Raw genomic sequence first — 21681 nt, 5'->3', positions numbered from 1 at the left:
TCACTGCCAAAGATCTTTGCAAATTTTAAATATTTGGTTGATAGGAGGGAGTATGAGGAATCTTTTATACCCACATTTGTGGGTTGAGATATGAAGAGCACACAAGGAAAGTGAAGATTGCTGAAAGGGTAGTCTTTCTGACATGTAGGTAAATTACTTGGACTGGTATACATTTGTTTTGTTTTAATTATTGAAATGATCATGCTTGTAAACAACCAGAGATTTTCATTATAACCACAATATTACACTGGCCCTCAAGTGACAGCTGCATAATAGTGAGTCATGTATGTATGTTGCTAAAAGCTTTGACAATCCAGGTGGCTTTATTGAATATTCTGGTCTGTGTGAGAAAAATATTCTTGCTACTAATTGATACACAGGGTAGCTTAAAAAAGCTTTGTTTGAGAGCTTTCTCCTTTCCTTATTTATGGCATGATTACTGATGCCATATAATGCCACTAATAACATATTTCCTCGTTTTTTCTTTTTTTCTTTTTTTTTTTTTTTTTGCGGGGCACACCAAATGACGCTCAGGAGTTTCTCCTGGTTATGCTCTCAGAAATCGCTCTTGACTTGGGGAACCATTTGGGGTTCTGGGGATCGAAAGATGGTCTGTCCTGGGTCAGCTGCATGCAAGGCAAAAGCCTGACAGCTATGCTATCATGCTGGCCCATAATGCCATTTTTTTTAATTTTTATTTTGATCATAGTGGTTTACATAGTGTTGACAATAATATTTTAGGTACATATTTACATAAAATCAGGGGGGATTCCCATCACCAAATTGTCCTCCCTACACCTCCGTTTCTGCCCTACCTCCCATTTCCTCTTCCCTCACCCCAGGTCGGCTAGAATATGTGGTCCCCTCTGTAGCTAACCCACAACTTAGTAGTCTTGCACCTGTTTGGTCTTGATGCCTCCCTTAGTTCCCCCTCTAACTGGAGGCAGGACTAGCTAGTTCAAGTTGTGTGGTTTTGTTTGAAAAAGAGAAAAGTAATAAACTGGGGTAAGGGTCTAATACCCCGAAACTGGGCGGAATCCTTCTATAGGCTCTCATCATCGATTTGAGAGATGGAGAAAAAGAAGGTGAAACACTCCACCAGTACCAAAAGAAGTGTCAAATATCCAGTGAGGGCTCGAGCTATATCGATAAGCACCACAAAAAAAAAAAAACAGGCAAACAAACAAACAAAAAAAAGCAAAACAAACAAAAACAAACAAACAAAAAAAACACGCCATGGTCTTGAAATGAGAAACATGGCATAGCACATAATGAAAGAAAAGAAAGGAAGAGAAAATATAAGTATGATTGGGGACAATTTCAATACTCACTCCCAAACAGAGAAATCGGCCAAAATAGATAGGTGAATAAAAATAATAATAACAATAATAAATGGAGGTAAAAAAATATACATAGATAATAACCAAGGTTTTGTGCTTTTTGCATTTTTATTTTTTCCCTCCTGCCCTGGCACAGTAAATATTGGGGTCATTCGAAAAGGAATTCACTTGGCCTAAGAGATATGGGGTTTGTTTTTTTTTTTTTTTTTTTTTTTTTTTTTGTGTGTGGAAGACTTCTGTTCTGTGTTTAGAGGTCTCAGTATCTGCACAGATCCTGAGATGGGACTTATGATGAAGTCAGTCTTTGTGGTTCTAGAGGTTTTGTTACCTCCGTGTCATTTTAATCCATCTTCTGTGGTTGGTGATCTTGGTCTTTTCACTGATCCTAGGGTGGCACCTAGGATAGCGTCTTTCTTTGTGCTTCCAAAAGCCCCGTTCCATTACAATTTTCTCTGCTGGACCTTTGGGACTGGGGATCCTGATTATTGTGCAGGTCATAGTTCAAACCCTAAACTAGGGCTTTTTTTTTTTTTTTTTGGTCCCAAGATGTATACCGTCTGGTTGTAGTTCTAGCAGCCAGTCATCTATAAAATCACGGTCTTGGCTTTTGGACCTACCAAAGGGTGCCAAGACTTCTGGTTTTGTCTTGTCGTTAGCTGGTAAGGTAGGTTAATCTGCTCTAAGGTCAGAATGTTCGCATTTTCCTCATTGTTAGGATATCATGTTAGAGTTGGCCCTTGTTGTTGACCCCGCAGTATTAAGGCTGTCCCGGATGGAGTTTGTTTCTTGCCACTGTTGTGGAGAACTGTGCCGTTTCTATGTCTGGGATCCAGAGTTCAAGGCTGGATGAATGGTATCTAATCACCTGAGGTCTAAGTTGATTCCACATGACATATTTTCAAGGTAGGAGATATCCCTGTATTGTAAACAACTATGAGTTCCCATCTCTAGTAGATAAGAGCTCTTTTTTTTATATGTAAGATTTCCCCTTTATTTGGTGTGCTTTTGCAGGGGGAAGTGGTGCTACATTATAATGTCGGTGTATTTGTGGGTGGACAGAGGGGATAACAGAAACAGGTCACATACCCCCCCCAAAAAAAAGGATATAAAAATGTATGTGCTCACAAATGTATATGTAGGACAAACATTTAAAAAATAAATAAATAAATTAAAAAAAATTAAAAAAAAATTTAAGGTGAGTTAGTGAGGTTTTTAAAGGACCAAAGTGGTGCAAAAGACTACCTTACATTTGGGGGAGAGCAGGTAAAGAGGTGGTGTATTACCAGTCTTATGCCTATGTTGGAGGTACAGTTTTTCCCATTGTCTTTTGGGTTTTTCTTGTGGTGTGTGGGTTCCCAGGCATCTTCCTATCACACCCCCTGACCTTCTTCAGATTGGTAAAAATTTGCGGCAGGGAGGTCTTGGAAGAGTTCTTGCATTGGGGATACTTTTGGACCTAGGTCCGGTTTCAAGAAACAGTCCACGTTAGGGGGAGTTGGTAGGGAAGGCCGCACAGCATGAGTCCGCAGGGAGTTGGCTGTCTTTTCTTGCAGGAGACGAGGTGTGGGTTTGACTGGGTGTCTCCTCGCCTGGGTGCTGGGTACTGGTTCGTTGGGTAGGAGGTCGGTCTTGATGCCTAATAGATTAAGGACTGAGGGTGAAGAGTTTTAATATGGTGGGAGATCTGGATGGAATTGAGGGGTGAAGGAATAGTTGGATTTCCAGAGGGGAGACAGGGGAAGGTATATGGGAGGGGTATGCAGGGAGAGAAAAGAGAAAATACCTTAGAAAGAAAAGGAGAAGAGAAAGGGGAAAAAGTAAAGAGAAGAATAGAATTTAAAAAAAAGTAGTGAGAAAAGAGGAGAGAATAGCAAGGGAATGCTGGTTAGGTTGAATGTGTTCGAAGAATAGAGCCTGTAGTTTAAGTCTGTACATCGCAGGCACTGCTTCGGTGGTCTGACTGGTCACGTGCTTCAATTCCTAAAAGAAGGTATAACCTAGAGATAAACTATATGTTAGAGAGTTTTCTCGTGGCCCTCTCGTAGTGCATGCTATGTATGGTATCTCGTGGTATCTCGAGTTGCCATCTTAGTTTGTCTGCCCTTTGTATCCAAGGGCACCTGTGGACAGAAAAGCTGAGAGGTTATTTACAATATAGTAAGATAAAGGCATTAAAACATAGTGTTATGGTATGTTGCCATTGCAGTTGTGATTTCCCTTGGTGTTCTATACTTGTGTTCCTGTATACAAACTCTAAGGGATTATTGTGGGCCTTTGTTTTGGAAGTCTGATTACATACCTGTTTTCTTAATGCTGTTGTTTCTGTTGTTGCTGTTTTCTTTGTGGTATAATGTGTTGTCAAGTGTTTGTGTTGCTCCATTTTCATGAATTTTGGACACTGCTCCCACGTATATGTTGAGTATTACAGTGTTCGAAGTTTCTACCCTGTTAAACCCTGTTATTTGATTGTTAGGTATTAGTTGTGTATAAACTATATGTTCTAGGTGTTTCAGAATAGTGCCACCATTCTGTGTTTATCTTTTGTCTTCTGACTTACTTCGTTTAACATAACATGATCTAAGTCCATCCATGTTGCTGCAAAGTCTGTGATTGTATCATTTCTGACTGCCATGTAATATTCCATTGTGTATATGTACCACATCTTAATGATCCATTCATCTGTTGTTGGACATCGAGGTTGGTTCCACGATTTCGCTATTATACTGACTGCTGCAATAAATAGTGGGGTGCATACGTATTTTGGAATGAATGCCCTTCCATCTTGGGGGTATATGCCTAGGAGAGCAATTGCTGGGTCAAATGGCAGCTCAATTCTGAGTTCTTTGAGCACTCTCCAGACTTTTCTCCATAGATGTTGGACTAGGGGGCATTCCCACTAGCAGTGGATGAGAGTTCCTTTCATACCGCATCCCACCAACAAAGGTTGTTTCCATTATTTTTGATGTGAGCCATCCTCACTGGTGTAAGGTGGTATCTCATTGTTGCCTTGATTTGGATCTCCCTGATGATGAGTGAAGGTGAGCATGTTTTCATGTGTTTGTTGGCCATCCTTCTGTCTTCCTCAGAGAAGTGTCTATTCATTTCATCTCCCCATTTTCTTATGGCTTTATTTGGTTTTGAGGGTCTCCGCTTTCTGAGTGCTTTGTATGTTCTAGATATCAGGCCTTTATCTGATGTGTCGAGTGAAAAGATTTTTTCCCATTCTGTTAGCTGTCTTCTTGCATTAAGTAGGGTTTCTTTTGCCATGCAGAAGCTTTTTAGTTTGATGTAGTCCCATTTGTTTATATTAGATGCTAACTTTCTTGCAATTGGTGCTCCATTCTCAAAGACCTTTTTGATATATAGGTCTTCGAGTGTTCTGCCTATTTTACTTTCGATAAACTTTATAGATTCGGGTCTGATTTCAAGGTCTTTGATTCATTTTGAGTTGACTTTTGTATAAGGGGTGAGATATGGGTCGATTTTCACTTTCTTACATGTGGTTTTCCAGTTGTACCAACACCATTTGTTGAATAGGCTTTCTTTGTTCCATTTCAGATTCTTGCCTCTTTTATCCAATATTAGTTGGCTGTATATCTGGGGGTTTATGTCTGGGAATTCTGTTCTGACCCACTGGTCTGAGGTCCTGTCTCTGTTCCAGTACCATGCTGTTTTAATTATTATGGCTTTATAGTATAGTTTCAAGTTAGGTAAGGAGATGCCTCCCAGCTTCTTGTTTTTCAATATGTGTTTGGCTATCCTGGCTCTTTTGTGGTTCCAGATAAATTTTGTGATTCATTGTTCTATTTCTTTAAAGAATTGTGTCTGGATTTGGATAGGGATTGCATTAAATCTATATAGAAGTTTGGGTAAGATAGTCATTTGACTATGTTAATTCTACCTATCCATGAGCATGGGATGTTCTTCCATTTCTTTAGATCGTCTTCAATTTCTTTCTGAAGTGTTTTGAAGTTTTCCTGGTATAGGTCTTTCACTTCTCTTGTAAGGTTGATTCCTAGATACTTTATATTTTTTGATACTATCTTGAATGGAATTGTATTTTTATTCTCTCTCTCCTCAACTTCATTGTTTGTATATAGAAACGCTACTGTCTTTTGTGTATTTACTTTGTATCCAGCCACTTTGCTGTATTGGTCGATTGTTTCTAGGAGTTTTACTGTGGACTCTTTAGGGTTTTCGATGTAGATCATCATATCGTCGGCAAATAGAGATAGCTTGTGTTCCTCTTTCCCTACTTGAATTCCTTTGATTCCCTTCTCTTGTCGAATTGCTATTGCTAGGACTTCTAAGGTTATATTGAATAAGAGTGGAGAGAGTGGACAGCCTTGTCTAGTTCCTGACATTAATGGGAATGCTTCTAGTTTCTCGCCATTAAGTATAATGTTGGCTATAGGCTTTTCATATATAGCTGTAACTATCTTGAGGAAGGTTCCTTCTAATCCTATTTTGCTGAGTGTCTTTAACATGAAAGGATGTTGGATTTTGTCAAACGCTTTCTCTGCTTCGATTGATATGATCATGTGGTTTTTGTCTTTCATGTTGTTGATGTGATGTATCATGTTGATTGATTTGCGTATGTTGAACCAACTTTGCATTCCTGGTATGAATCCCACTTGGTCGTGATGAATGATCTTTTTGATGAAGTGTTGGATTCAGTTTGCTAAGATTTTGTTAAGTATTTTTGCATCTATGTTCAATAGTGAGATTGGTCTGTAGTTTTCTTTTTTGGTGGTGTCTTTGCCTTTTTTGGGAATGAGTGTGATATTAGCCTCATAAAAGGAGTTGGGGAGGATTCCTTTTTTTTCTATGGTTTGGAAAAGGCTATGGAAAAATGGTAGTAAGTCATCTTGAAATGTTTGATAGAATTCACCTGTAAATCCATCTGGGCCTGGGCTTTTGTTCTTAGGGAGTTTTTTAATTACATCTTCAATTTCCTCTGAGGTGATTGGACTGTTTAGACTTTCTAGATCTTCCTTTTCCAGACTTGGAAGAGGGTGTTTGTCCAAGAATCTGTCGATTTCTACTGGGTTCTCTAGCCTAGTTGAGTATAGTTGTTCATAATATGATCTCATGATATGTTGTATTTCTTGGAGTTCTGTTGTAATCTCTCCCCTTTCATTTGTGATCCTACTGATTTGGGTGTTTTCCCTCTTTTTTTGGTGAGTTTTGCCAATGGTTTGTCTATCTTGTTTATTTTTTCGAAAAACCAACTCCTGGTCTCATTGATTTTTTGTATTTTTTTCTTGGTTTCGATGTTGTTTATCTCTGCTCTGATTTTTATTATTTCTTGCCTTCTGGTTGTGGTTGGATTTCTCAGTTGCTGTTGCTCCAATTCTTTGAGGTGATCTTTTAAACTGTTGGTTTTGTTATTTTCCTGTTTTTTGACATAGGCCTGTATTGCTATGAGTTTCCCCCTAATTACTGCTTTTGCTGTGTCCCATAAATTTTGACATGTTGTCTCTTCATTGTCATTCGTCTCAAGGAATCTTTTTATTTCTTCCTTGAGTTGTTCTTTGATCAGCTGTTGTTAAGCAGCATGTTGTTTAATCTCCAGGTATTAGTTTTCCTCCATTGCTTCTTCTTGACATCAATTATAAGGTCTGTTGCATAGTGATCTGAAAGGGTACTTCTAATGATCCTTACCTTTGTGGTCTTATATAAGTTGGCTTTGTATCCTAAGACATGGTCTATTCTGGAGAAGGTTCCATGTGGGTTTGAGAAGAATGTGTATTCTGCTTTCTGGGGATGGAAGGCTCTATATAAGTCTATTAGCCCTAAATCTTCTAATTTTTCATTCAGAGCTCTTATTTCTTTGCTATTTTTCTGTTTGGTGGATCTGTCCAGTGGTGATAGTGGAGTATTCAGGTCCCCTACTATTATCATATTTCCCTTCATGTGTTTCTCCAGGTTTGCCAGTAGTTGCCTCACATATTTTGCTGACTCTAGATTAGGTGCATATATATTGACCAGGGTTAGTGTTTCTTGATTTAATGTTCCCCTGATCAGTAAATAGTGACCCTCTTTGTCTCTGATCACTTTCTTGAGGTTGAATACAATTTGGTCTGATATAAGAATTTCTGTCCCTGCTCTTTTTTGTTTTCCATTGGCCTGGATGATTACTTTCCATCCTTTTATTCTAAGCCTGTGCTTACCCTGTAACTGTAGGTGTGTTTCTTGTAGACAGCAAAAGTCCGGTTTATTTTTCCTAACCCAGTTCTCTACTATGTGTCTTTTAAATGGAGAGTTTAGTCCGTTCACATTTAGGAAAATTATTGATAGAGAGGACTGTTGTGCAGTTGTATTGTGTGGAGTGGTTGTTGTTACAATCGGGCGTTTGGATTGTGTAATTCATCTCTGAGTAAGTCGCTTAGGATCGGCTTAGTTTGCACAAATAGTTCAAGTTCGTTCATATTTGAGAATGTTTTTAGTCTGCCCTCCCATATGAATGATAGTTTTGCTGGGTATTGGACCCTGGGTTGGAAATTTCTTTCATTCAGTCGTGTAAATATGTCATTCCACTGTCTTCTTGCTTGAATTATTTCAAATGGGAGATCTGGTTTGATTCTTATGTCCTTTCCTTTGTACTTGAGGTTTTTTTTCTCCCTTATTGCTTTCAGGAGTTCCTCTTTCTCTTTGTTTTTTGCCATTTGGATTATTATGTGTCTTGGTGTGGGTTTATTAGGGTCTATTTTATTAGGGACTCTCTTGACTTCCTGGATTTGTCCTGAATTGTCTTTCCAGAGGGTGGGAAAGTTCTCTGTTATTATCTCCCTGACTACCTGTTCTTCCCCCTTTCCTATTTCCTCCCCTTCTGGTATACCCACAATTCTTAGATTGTTTCTTTTGTCTTTGTTCATTAGATATTGGATTTTTCCTTCCAGTGCTTTGCCTTTTATTTCTTTGTTGGTTTCTTTATCATTTTTTGATTGCAGTTTTCCTTCGATTTCTTCGATGTGCTTCTCCAACTCTGTGTTTCTGCTCCTAAGGCTTGTTACTTTGTCTTTTAAATCCTTCACTTCTTTTTGTATGGAATCTCTCATGTTCTTTGACATTTCTTCTTTAATTTGGCTGATTCTTTCATGCATGGCTTTCTTATACTCGGTTGCTAGGGTTTCTTTCATCTGTTTTAGTAATTCTTGCATTTCCTTCCTCATGACCGCTTTTAGGTCTTCTTCCCATGGATCTGTGCGTTTTGGTGGACTTGGAAACTTGATAGGGTTTGTCATGTTGTCTCCAGTTATTAGGGATCTCCTTGATTTATGCATAATTCTTTGTATTTAATGGTGTGTTTTGGAGTGCTGTGGCTTCTAATTTCGGCCTGCTTTGGTCCCCTTCCTGAAGGTGTTTCTAGAGGGTGCTGTTGGGTGGGCTTGTTGAACCTAGCTCTTTCTCCTCCCCTTTGCTACCTAGAGTTCAGCCTTCCTGCAGTGGGTATTATAGCTTTTCTACTCCTTATTTCTGTCAGCGGTGCAGTTCCACTCCTGGCCACACTGGTTGCTGGCGCTTTTGAGCCTAGCTCCCAATCCCCCCTCCTTTCTCTGGGAGTCAATGGAGCTCTGCCCCCTCCAAGTTTCCCTTGAAGGAGTTCCCTCAGTCCGACCCTTCAGGCTCTGCCCTCGCCCTTGGGGAGTCCGTGGTCCACTCCAGGGTCCAGGGGGGTGGACTGCTCTAGTTCACCTGCGAGTCCAGAAGGCTGGCCCTATCTCCCCCGTCTATTCGCGTTGCTCAAGTTGCCGTTCCAGGTGCCCATCCGGGGGAAGGGACTTACCCAAATCACTCTCGCAGGCGCTCGTGGTCCCTGGGGGATGTGCTGGGCTAGGCTCCCGCGTGAGGCAGCAGGGACTCACCAGGCCTCCCGGGCCGGCGTCTGGGGTGTCCGGGGGATTTGGTGGTCTAGGCGCCCGCGTGAAGGAGCAGGGACCGGCGCAGGCCTCCCGGGCCGGCGTCTGGGTCTCCGGGGGATGTGGCGGGCTAGGCGCCCGTGTGAAAGGGCAGGGACCAGCGCAGGCCTTTCGGGCCGGCGTCTGGGGTCTCCGGAGGATGTGGCGGGCTAGGCGCCTGCGTGAAGGAGCAGGGACCCGCGCAGGCCTTTCGGGCCGGCGTCTGGGGTCTCCGGGGGATGTGCCCGGCTAGGCTCCCGCATGAGGCAGGAGGGACTCACCCAGGCCTCCCGGGCCGGCGTCTGGGGTCTCCGGGGGATGTGGCGGGCTAGGCGCCCGTGTGAAAGGGCAGGGACCTGCGCAGGCCTCCCGGGCCGGCGTCTGGGGTCTCTGGAGTATGTGGCAGGCAATGCCATATTTTTTAACATTACCTTTCTAACTACTATTATTGGAACTCTTTCAAAGTTAAAAAAAACTCTTGTGTGTCTTGCAGCAATAATTTTTCATGATATTTGGACAACCAGAAATAATATTGGTCTGATGAAAAAATAAAACTATGAAAAACTAAAAATGAAATGAGGGAACTGTTTCATCCTAATATATATCAGAGGATTGAAAAAATATAAACAAATGTACAGGGTTCAGGTAAATAAAAAACCAGCAATCTCAATACATGTAGAAAAAATTGATCTCCCTAAAATCATATATTTGTACCCTAGACTCTGGGTTTATGGTTCCTACTTTGAAGTGTAAATATGGGTCAGTTGATCATCCAAATATGGGCATAAAATTTGGAGTCATAGCAAAAATATAGAAGCAGAGATGGATGAAAAAAGGTTTAGACTAATATTCAAATTTTTATATCTTTTCTTTCCAGTCTGCACAGTTATGAGAAATGGTCAAGTTATTTAGGTCACTCATTATCTGGGAATATGCTGTAGCACTTTAAGCTAACAGATAATTTTCCCTCTGTTAGCTTTCTCTATTAAAAATAGTGTTTTCAATTCCTACCACCTTTTAAATAAATAGATTCTAAAAATAAAATACTACTTTTAATATTTTTATTCTTATGGCTGAAATCAAGAATTTGAATTTATTAGTTACATAATACCTCTCAAACTCTCAAATAAGCACACATAACTAACAGGGATAATTAAAAGGAAATGAAGTTCTACAACATATAAAATAATATAACTATCCATAATTATTTCTGATAGAAAATATTTATTAATTGTTTAGCAATGATTTTTCATGTGCATATAGTTAAATACAATTACTTGTTCCTAAGAAATATTCAATACATGTCTATACATGTCTATATTGGTAATGTAACCCCATGTAAATATTTTGATATTAATATTTCTATATTCACTGTGCTACTATTCACAACAGCCAGAATTTGGAAACAACCCAAGTAACTGAGAACAAATGAGTGGGTAAAGAAACTGTGACAAATCTACACAATGGAATATAATTGAGCTGTGAGGAAAAATAAGTGATAAAAAATTTATTATATGTGGAAGGATAGGTAGATTATTACAATGAACAAAAAGAGTTAGAGGGAGATATGTAAACATATAGAATGATCGCACTCATTTGTTACACATATATAAAAAGATAATTTGGAATTAATATCTAGAGACAATGGAGATAATGAAAAATCCACAGATAACGGCAATAAATAAGTTTAGAGAAGGGACCACTATGACACTACACTGTTAGTTGGAAAAGATTATTCGGGACAAGAACTGAAAGGAGATAAAGTGATATGTATGATAACTTTTCAGCAATAATATTGCACATCACGAAAGTATAAATAGAAAGACAAAAGGGAGAGAGAGCATGTAAGAGAAAAAAATGTGTGCCAGATTCAGGTAGAGGAGAAATCAATGCATTGGTGAAGCTGTTGAACATTTTATATTTAAAGCACAATCATGATAATAATCTCCATGTCCATTTTCCTTCCATGTTATATCAAATTTATGACTTAATTTTTCTAAAAGTTGCATAATTTTTCATTGTGTATATATACCAGAGTTTGTTTAGTTGTGAACTTTTCATTAGTACTTGGGCACTTGGTTGTTTTCCACATAGTGGCCATTGTAAATAGTGTTTTATGATAAAGGAATACAATAATAAATGATAGCGTGTTAATAATGACAAAAGATGAGAGCTAGTAGGAAAAGTTCATAACACAAACTTGAGACAAAAATCTGAGATTGTAATTTGGGTAAAGAAAGTTCTACTATGAAATGACAGTTAGACTGATCACTCAGGGTGCTGAAAGGACATAATGATAAACATGATACTGCTTCATTAACAATAGTGCAGATCACAGTGGAAATAAAGGCAAAGGGAAGGAGAGAGAAAAAGAAAGGGGAGGAGAAAAAGAGAGGTAGATAAAGAGAGAAAAATAGAGATAGAGATGAACTGTTTTTTCAGAAGCAAACAAGGGAAAAGAGGAGACATACTGAGGTCATTAGAGACAAAAAAAAGTATACTAGTGAAGGATACTATATATTGTTTGGCTGAACTCAACTGCAAACAATTTTGTGACCACATTTCTTAAATTAAAAAAATAGAAATTCAATCATGAACAACTTTGTAATTCATAACTCATGGTGAAGAAAAAGTTCAAAAAATTTTAAAAGAAAAGGACAAAAGAACAGAGGAATAGTTGAGTCAATAGAGTGCTTTCATGGTATGAGACCAAACTTGTTTACATCCCTGGTATTACATATGGACCACTAAGCTCCAACACAAATGGTCATATGGCTATCAGATGTCCTCACCACAGACAGTGAGACCCTGAAAATTGTATAAGTTGAAAAGAGAAGGCTAGAGATCACAGCAGGTTGAGTTCTAGACTTGATTGTGGTGCTGGTTCATGTTCTGTCCTGTGCCACACTTAGTGTCCCTGCCAACAGTACTGCCAACAGTCATACCTAAGGACAGAGCTTCATAAAAGCCCTGGTAAATTTTTATTCCAGAAGATGAAAAAAATTCAAAATAAAGAAAAGAAAGTGAATCAAGCCTCCATATATATTTTAAACTAAAAATATTTTTATATTATATAGAATATAAGTTAATTTTAGTGATGTGATGAGGCCCCAGAAGAGCAAAGTACTTTTAAAAGAACACTTTAATAGACCATAGGCATTATTCAGAGGAGTTAACCAAGGTTATTGCTAGAAAATTTTCTAAGCTCATTTTGAAACACCTTGATAACCGTTATTTCAAAGTAGATGTAATGCAGAACAGTGCCTTAAATTTTGACCTAAATGCAAATCAAATGTTTCATAAAATGGCCTGTTACTTATTTATGTCATAGCTTTGTGTCTATTTTTTATACATTATAGTGCCTTAAATTGATTATGTGAAACTTTAAGAAGACAATTTCTTCAAGGACATTTTAGTGCAACAGTGATCTTGTAAGCCCTTCTTCTCGACTGATCTCACCAGCTGATCTTCCTGAAGACTACATAATGGTCATAGGTGAGGAACAAGTAAGATTTACCAGACAGCTACTACTGCTCATGCTAAAGGTGCTACTTTTCCATAATGGATGGTCCTCAGTTGTACTCTCTCAAAGCCAACCCAACCCAGAAGTAATGATTCCATTGAAAATTTTAGACTCTGCTCCAAGTGAAAAGCCTTCAGAATGGATTTCTTACAGAATGAAGTTTGATGGCCAGGAACAAGTTGTTCACATGAAGGTAACCAAGTATTTGTTGGACAGAAACATGCCAGTGTTCACCTACACAGACCAGGGTGCTCTCTCTCAGGACCATCCTTTTATCCAGAACAATTGCTATTATCATGGTTATGTGCAAGGGGACCTATTGTCCCAGGTTTCCATCAATAGCTGTTTTGGGGGATTTAATGGAATTTTACAGAAAAACAACACAGTTTATAAAATAGAGCCAAAGTTAAATTCAACCACATTTGAGCATCTGGTATATAAGCTGGTCAGTGAGAACAATGACTTACCAGCTAGGAGATGTGAATCAATAGATGATGAATCTCAATGTGAATTCAAGGTTATAAAGAGTGACCAGTTAACCACATCAGAGCAGAGTGGATATGTGGGGTGGTGGATCCACAAGCGATATCTTAGATTAGTAATAGTGGTTGATAATACTATGTTTCATCATTATCGTTCTAATACCACATTTACAAACAATAATCTACTTCCTATCCTGAACGTTGTGATTGCTAATTATATGCAATTTGATTTAACAATAACTTTAGCGGGAATTGAAATCTGGACTGACAAAGATCCAATACCTTATGACCCTAACATTAAACATGTAATACCATTCTGTAATTGGAAGGAACACACTTTGAACCTACGCATTTCACATCACTTAGCACATTTACTTTATATGTTTCCAGAAGGTGAAACAGTATACCATGTATATATGAAGTCAATATGTCAAACACAGTATAATTGTGCAGCTAATGTGATAAGGGATGACTACAGAATGGATATAATTGCAGTTATAATTTCAAGAACAATTGCTATTAATATTGGTATTGGCGTAGATGAAAAGTACTGTGCATGTGGGCAAACTTTTTGTATTATGCACAGAACCTTGCAGTCTGCACATGTCTTCAGTAACTGCAGCTACAGTCAGTTTTATGAGGCAAATACACATTGTCTGTTAAGGCTACCAGATACCGAGGAAACCTTAGGAGAGGAACGCTGTGGGAATGGTAAGCTTGAAGAAGGAGAAGATTGTGACTGTGGGACAATTAGTTCTTGTGCAAATGATCCCTGTTGTGAGGCAAATTGCAAACTGGCACGGGGGGCTATTTGTGCTTCTGGACTTTGTTGCAGGAATTGCAAGTTATTGCCAGCAGGTACATTGTGTCGAAAAGATGAAAATGAATGTGATCTTCCAGAGTGGTGCAATGGGACCTACCATGAGTGCCCTGAGGACGTTTATGTGCAGGGTGGGATCTCATGTAAAGGTGATGGATTTTGTCATAGAAAGAGATGCCGAAGCCGCCAAGAACAGTGTAAAAGACTTTTCGGTGACCAGGCTAAGAGTGCTAGTCTTAGTTGCTATGTAGACGTGAATAACAGAGGTGATCGCTTTGGTAACTGTGCATACTCTACCGATTCTTACACACCTTGCGCTATAAAGGATTCTCAATGTGGAAGGCTTCAGTGTGTGAATGTGAACCCACTCTCTAATCTGCAAAGTCACAGCACCCTCATTTCAACGAATATCAATGGTGTCATTTGCTGGGGTATTGACTACCATTACGGGGCACACGCACCAGATCTTGGTGAAGTGGAAGATGGAACTGAATGTGGAGAAAATAGTTTTTGTGTTGATCGACGCTGTTTATCTGCGTCACACTTCACAAATCATTGCTCTCCTAAAAAATGCAGTATGCACGGGATCTGCAACAATCGACATAACTGCCACTGCGATTCTGCTTGGCGCCCACCCTTCTGCAAAGCGGCAGGAAAGGGGGGAAGTGTTGACAGTGGCCCAACATCTGGAAGTCATCAAGGAGGAGGAGGAGGAGGAGGAGGAGTTGGAGGAGGAGGAGGAGGAGGAGTTGGAGGAGGAGGAGGAGGAGACGGCAGCGGAGGAGGAGGCGGCAGCGGAGGAGGAGGCGGAGGTGGAGGAGGAGACACTGGAGGAGACGGCAGCGGAGGAGGAGGCGGAGGAGGAGGCGGAGGCGGTGGAGGAGGCGGAGGCGGTGGAGGAGGCGGAGGCGGAGGAGGAGACACTGGAGGAGACGGCAGCGGAGGAGGAGGCGGAGGAGGAGGCGGAGGCGGAGGAGGAGGCGGAGGCGGAGGAGGAGGCACTGGAGGAGACGGCAGCGGAGGAGGAGGCGGAGGAGGAGGCGGAGGCGGAGGAGGAGACACTGGAGGAGACGGCAGCGGAGGAGGAGGCGGAGGAGGAGGCGGAGGCGGAGGAGGAGACACTGGAGGAGACGGCAGCGGAGGAGGAGGAGGAGGCGGAGGCGGAGGAGGAGGCGGAGGCGGAGGAGGAGACACTGGAGGAGACGGCAGCGGTGGAGGAGGTGGAGGCGGAGGCGGAGGCGGAGGAGGAGACACTGGAGGAGACGGCAGCGGTGGAGGAGGCGGAGGCGGAGGAGGAGACAGTGGAGGAGACGGCAGCGGAGGAGGAGGCGGAGGCGGTGGAGGAGGCGGAGGTGGAGGAGGAGGCGGAGGCGGAGGAGGAGACAGTGGAGGAGACGGCAGCGGAGGAGGAGGCGGAGGTGGAGGAGGAGGCGGAGGCGGAGGCGGAGGAGGAGACAGTGGAGGAGATGGCAGTGGAGGAGACGGCAGCGGAGGAGGAGGCGGAGGCGGAGGAGGAGGCGGAGGAGGAGACAGTGGAGGAGACGGCAGTGGAGGAGACGGCAGCGGAGGAGGAGGCGGAGGAGGAGGCGGAGGCGGAGGAGGAGGCGGAGGAGGAGACAGTGGAGGAGACGGCAGCGGAGGAGGAGGCGGAGGTGGAGGAGGAGGCGGAGGCGGAGGAGGAGACAGTGGAGGAGACGGCAGTGGAGGAGACGGCAGCGGAGGAGGAGGCGGAGGAGGAGGCGGAGGCGGAGGAGGAGGCGGAGGAGGAGACAGTGGAGGAGACGGCAGCGGAGGAGGAGGCGGAAGCGGAGGCGGAGGAGGAGGCGGAGGAGGAGACAGTGGAGGAGACGGCGGTGGAGGAGGAGGTGGCGGTGGCGGAGGAGGAGACGGTGGCGGAGGAGACGGCAGCGGTGGTGGAGGAGACAGCGGCGGAGGAGGAGGCGGTGGAGGAGGAGGCGGAGGCGAAATCGGAGGAGGAGGCGGAGGAGGAGTTGGAGGAGGAGGCGGAGAAGGAGAAGATACAACTGAGTTTGAAGTTTTAACTGAATTTGAAGATGTCGAACACTCACACATTTGTTTTTTTCTTCTGCTCTTGCGTTTCATTATATTTCTCTTGATTTTCATCGTTGTAACGTTAAAAGCATTGTTAAAATGTTAAAAGAATGTTTTAACATCACTTTTGAAATGAGTGTTCCAGCTGGATCCTAGAAATACTATCAATCAGTTATGACAAAATAAAGAAAATCAAATCAATTCTTAAATATATTTTGTTTCCTAATTCCCAGGGGTCACCGAAAAAAAAATCTTGTAATAATTATCTTTGGGTATCTTAAATATTAACTCCTACAACTCTAAAAATGTTAATTCCTAGATATATATTTCTAAGTTTTTCAGTAGTGTGTATTCATTTCCTTATATGTTGGAAAAATATATTTCATCTTTTCATTTTTTTTTAATATATGCACTAATATATTCACTTTAAAACATGAGACACAAAATGAGAAACTAAACATCGTGTTATTTTTTTAATTGTTTTGTTTTGTTTTGTTTGGGGGCTACACCTGGTGGTACTCAGGGATTACTCCTGGCTTTGCACTCAGAAATTGTTTCTGGCAGACTCAGGGACCATATAGAATGCTGGGTATTTACCCAGAGTCTGTCCCGCATCCCGGCAAATGCTCTATCATTGTGCAATGACTAGCCTCTATGTTTTCAATATTAGTATCATTCAGCAGAAGAATTAGAACTCACTGAATAATTAAGGACATATTTTCTTGTTCATGTCAGAGATACAATATAACTGATTTTCACTTACAAAAGACAGTGAGTTTACAATTAGCATACTGCCATTCATATTAATAAACCAGTATAAATATATATTAAAATATAGTATTTAATTGAGAAAATTATAAGACGTCACATATATCAAAAATATGAAAATCTATCCTCTTATTTAGATAGATTTCTGGTCTAAGAATCCAAGGTCACACGGTTTGCTGGAGATTACTCCTGTCTTTGTGCACAAGAATTTCTCCTGGAATTGTTTGGGGGACAAATTGCAGCCTGTGATTGAACTTGGTTCTGTATTCAAGATACTTTTTTTGTTTTATTTATTTATTTATTTATTTATTTATTTATTTATGATTTAAGACTGTCTCCAAGGTCCCTTATTACAGCCTATAAAGGTCAGAGGTTGCATTACTACCAAGGAGGCTGCTTGCTTGCTGTCTGCAACCATTGCACACAGGGTCCCACAGGGAAGAGAGCATGATTGGCTTAATTGGCTGCACCCAAGACTTGTTTTAAACCCTGAACCTTCTCTCCAGGCCCAGAGGAAAGATAATTTTGGATTTTCAAACCAACAGTTTTTCTATCATAGAAAATGACAGCTAAGAACAACATACACAAAGGAAAATCATACGTGTTTAAAATACACTGAAGTATCTACTATCACAGTCAAGCAACACATTTATTTGGATGGTAAATCTTTCATGTGCATCTTTAATTTTACTTCTAAGGAATTATTTTTGGAGGTAAAATCTAAGGAATTATTTTTGGAAGTGAAATTGGAAAGATGATTTTTCATTTGAGTTCAAGTGCTGGATATTTTTATATTAATTTTCTCTGACCTCCAAATTACAGCAAATATTTTTGAGCTAGGAGGTATTTTATCAAAGACTTAGATTTCCAAAGTCTAACATATAGTCTGCCAGTTTTGATCATTCTACTTTTTTTCCAGTATGAAGTTCATAGAGTTTTTTGTGTATATTGCTATGGCCAGTATTTCCAAAACAATATTGAATAATCAACTTAATTACTCATTAAGTAGTACATATTGAGTAAGTTTTTCATGTGGTTAATTATAAAAGGAATGGTTACAATATTAATTTATTGACTAATGAACAGAGAACAGCATCATATGAAAATTGGACTATGCGGGATTTTATCATGCAAGAAATGAATTATCAGCATCTTACGTGGAAGCCTATACAATGGATTTTAAGCAGAAATAAGAAATCTCAGAATAGTGTATACAGGACATCACTTTTGAATATAATACATAATACTGCAAAAACTGACAATGAAATTTTCTGAAGTAGAGGAATGGACATTTATATTCCTAAATATAAGATATAAAATATTTGAACTGTTCATAGAGATAGGCAAGATTTGTAGTAGAAATATCTGTGAGTATAGAAAGATTTATAACAAATTAATTAAACCATATCTTTGTTTGGTAAGTTCATACCTACAAAGTAAAAGCTATGATATTTGTGACTTTAAAACCACTTAGAAATAAGTTGATTTTTAAAAATTTAATGATCTTGTATTATACACTTGTTCATGAATTTTGAAGTTTTAAGATTTGGGAAGAGCTTTCCCAATATTTATAACATGAACAAAAGCTAAAAATTGAAAATGCAGAATTCTTGTTCATTTTGGCAAACAGTGAGTTTTAGAGTACAATAAGTGAGAAATAAGTGCTAATTAGGACACATTCTTTCAAAAGGATTATTTTATTATATCCTAAAAAAAGTATTGCTATCAATGTACAAAATCATAAATTGTGTGCATTGCCAAAGCATTGTGCTTTCTGGCTGCACAGTATCCAGAGTAGCAAAAGTCCTCTTAATTGCTACTTGGAGATCCTCCTTTGAATACAAAGTATATATTGTACAACAAGAGAATTCTAAAGAGCACTGATGGATGACATATATGAAAATTGTCAGATAGTAGTTGCTAGAAATTCCTTCTAAAGAATATATGATTATATCGTTCTTGGTTTCTTATATCTATATTGGAATACCTTTAAAGATATTTGTCATTTTTCACAATAAATCAAAATATTATGCTGTACAAAATAAAACTTTTATGAATGTATGTCAATTAACTAGCAATAAAACAGTAAGTTTCTTTCTAAAAATAATTTTTCATATAGTTGCTTGTCAGAGCTGAACTGCTAGAGAAGGTTCCGTGTTGCTGGAGTCTATAGGGTCTTGCAAGCAAGACTCTGCCAAATATCTCTGTCTCATTAATAGGAATCCTATTAATTTGCCCTATGACAAACCCATAGGACAGGAGAGAGATAAAGAGGGAATGAAAGCTGGATTTGGACTAGAATAAAGTCAGATTGAGGGCCAGGTAAAGCAAAAGGGTTCAGCTGAAAGTTGTAAAATATCAGTTCAAAATCAGGGAGAAAGCCATAGTGTAAGGGAAGAAACAGTTCAATCCACTGCTCTCTATCTCTTCCAACTGCCAAAAACTCTCCACTGGTCTTCCCCTGGGGGGGGGGGGATTGTACATAATACTGTATGTACTGCATGTATTATGTACACACAGCAATCACATTTAAGATCTTATTAAAATGGCAGACTCTTTTTATGGCTGCTGGTTCTGGACTGTAGGACTAAAGACACTAGTAAATGGATTTCTTGGAAAGTACATGAATAAAATAGATTAGAAGCATAAAATAATTTATCATTTTTCAATAATATTATGAGACACTGAGAAATATGTCCAGAAACAATGGACATATAAACAAATAACTGTTGAAGATAAAGCACAACTATAAGATAGTTTTGAACAATATAGGCAGGTGTAGTGCAGTGTAGAGTAGTGTAGTGAAGTAGATTATAATTTAGTATTGCATAGTATTAATTAGAGTAGTGCTGTGAGCCAATTCTGTTGCAGCCTGCAACAGATTCTTCGTGGAGTTCGGGAATACCCCACGGGGAGAGAGTGGGTACACGGAATGGCGAAAGATGGAACAATATTGTAAAAATGAATGAGACCACACAGAATGCATGGGGACTCGCGTCTAGAAAGACGAAGACAAATTTATTTTTTGAGCTGGCTGCTTTTTAAAGGTTGAGGTTTGGAATGCAGGGTGTAAATTTTTGACATCAAAGAAACTGGGAAAAGAATGAAGGACCCTGGCTTAAATTAGCATATTAAAGAACCGATACTGAAGGTGAAAAGGCGGTTTTGTTTTGGGTTAGTTTTGTTTTGGGTAAGCAGGGGGAAACAGGTAATTTTCAGGGAAGTGGGAAGAGAGAGAAATGTTTTAGAGTTTTGGGGGAAAACTGAAAATTACTTTGTTTTGAGTAAGCAGGGGAAAACTGAAAATTACTTCACTCATGAGCTAAGTGTTTGGAAAAACCTGATCTTGGCGCCAAAGTAGCAAAAATCACAAGAGCTGGTTAATGGGAGACTTTTGGCGGGATTTGTACTGTTCTCCTTTGTTAGAAAGAATTTACTAAGGCTTGATTTTAATATTGGTTAAAAATAGAGAGATAGTTACAGCCACTTTAGAATTATTGCCAAACAATCCACGCAAAGGGTCAACTGATTTTGACTGCTCTAAGCGGGCCTTTTTGGCAAATAATTCCTTTTCAGGAGAGCACTACACCTTCTGGTGTGTGCCCCTCCTGAGTGGGATGTGACAGAGTAGTTTAGCATAGAATGGCCTATTTCACTAAATTTGTTGGATATCACAGCATAGATTAATATAGTCTAGCAAGCATGCTACAGTATTAATATAGTATATGTTAGTATTAGTACAGTGTTGCATAGTGTAGCAATTCTGTACTATGTCATAGTATTGTATAGCATAGCACAGTATTGTAAAGTATAACAAACTGTAGTATAGCGAGAGTGCAGTATGGTGTAGTGTAGTACAATTCAGTGTGGTGCTGTATAGTGTGTGTAGTATTGCAAAGCATAGTGCAGCATAGCATAGTGTGGCATAGCATGGCATAATATGGTATGTTAGGTTTACTTGTTATAGTGGAGTGTGGTGTGTTTTGGTGTGATGTAGTGTAGTATAGAGCAATATAGTGTAGTTGCTATATAATGTGCTTTTGGTTTAGGAGGTCTGGGTTTTTATGGAGTGGTATATATATATATATTTATATATATACATATAAATTATGTATGGTTTGATATAGTATGTTAAAGTATAAAATGGTATGGAATGGTGTAGTATGCTATAGTATGTTAAGGCATAGCATAGCATGGTTTGGCATGTAATGACATGGCATAACACAGCACAGAATATCCCAGAATAGCAAATAATAATACAGTACAGCACAGGGTAGTTAAGCACAGTATGATAAATACAAGATAGTCTAGCATTACCAGGTGTGGCATACAATGTTATATATGGTTTGGAATGGAATGACATGTTAAATTATGATATGGTATGACATGACATTATAGTATGGTAATATATGCTAAATTATGGTAAGGTAAGACATGGTGTCAAATGGTCTAGTTTTGTATGGTATGCTATTTTATGATATGGTACAAAATGTTATGGTAGGTATGGTTTTGTATGTTGTGTCTACCTACGAATGGCATGGCAAGTCAAGGCATAATGACATACCATGGCATGGGATGAAATTATATGCTATGATATAATTTTATGGTATGTTATTTATGGTATGATATGCTATGTTATGTCATGTCATGTCATGTTATGCTATGTTTTGTTATGGAATTGTATGGTGCATTATGGTATGTTATATTATTCTGTGCTATGGTTTTATATGGCATTGCTTGGCATGGTATTGTATGGTATATTGTGTTACGGTTATTATGGTGTGAAATGGAGTGG

The 21681-nt window shown here is 39.6% G+C and overlaps 1 protein-coding gene and 1 non-coding gene across 2 annotated transcripts in view; one reads left to right on the top strand and one right to left on the bottom strand.

The window, feature by feature from the left end:
• Window positions 1–12726: 12726 nt before the first annotated feature.
• The window catches only part of LOC126007187 (disintegrin and metalloproteinase domain-containing protein 20-like), a 44769-nt gene continuing 35814 nt past the window's right edge, over window positions 12727–21681 (top strand). Inside the window, exons 1-5 of the mRNA XM_049772663.1 lie at window positions 12727–14715; window positions 15044–15199; window positions 15236–15484; window positions 15518–15652; window positions 15821–16027. Of these exons, the coding sequence (XP_049628620.1) occupies window positions 12727–14715; window positions 15044–15199; window positions 15236–15484; window positions 15518–15652; window positions 15821–16027 (2736 nt within the window). The remainder of the gene's footprint in view (window positions 14716–15043; window positions 15200–15235; window positions 15485–15517; window positions 15653–15820; window positions 16028–21681) is intronic.
• On the bottom strand, window positions 17216–17356 carry LOC126007698 (small nucleolar RNA SNORA70). The gene has a single exon (XR_007495194.1). It is a non-coding gene; the product is annotated as a small nucleolar RNA SNORA70 (small nucleolar RNA).

The sequence above is a fragment of the Suncus etruscus genome, chromosome 4 (genome assembly GCF_024139225.1).
Source record: "Suncus etruscus isolate mSunEtr1 chromosome 4, mSunEtr1.pri.cur, whole genome shotgun sequence".
In the NCBI taxonomy this organism is placed as follows: Eukaryota; Metazoa; Chordata; class Mammalia; order Eulipotyphla; family Soricidae; genus Suncus; species Suncus etruscus.
The sequence above is the reverse complement of the archived record's forward strand: the minus strand, read 5'-3'. Positions and strand labels throughout refer to the sequence as shown.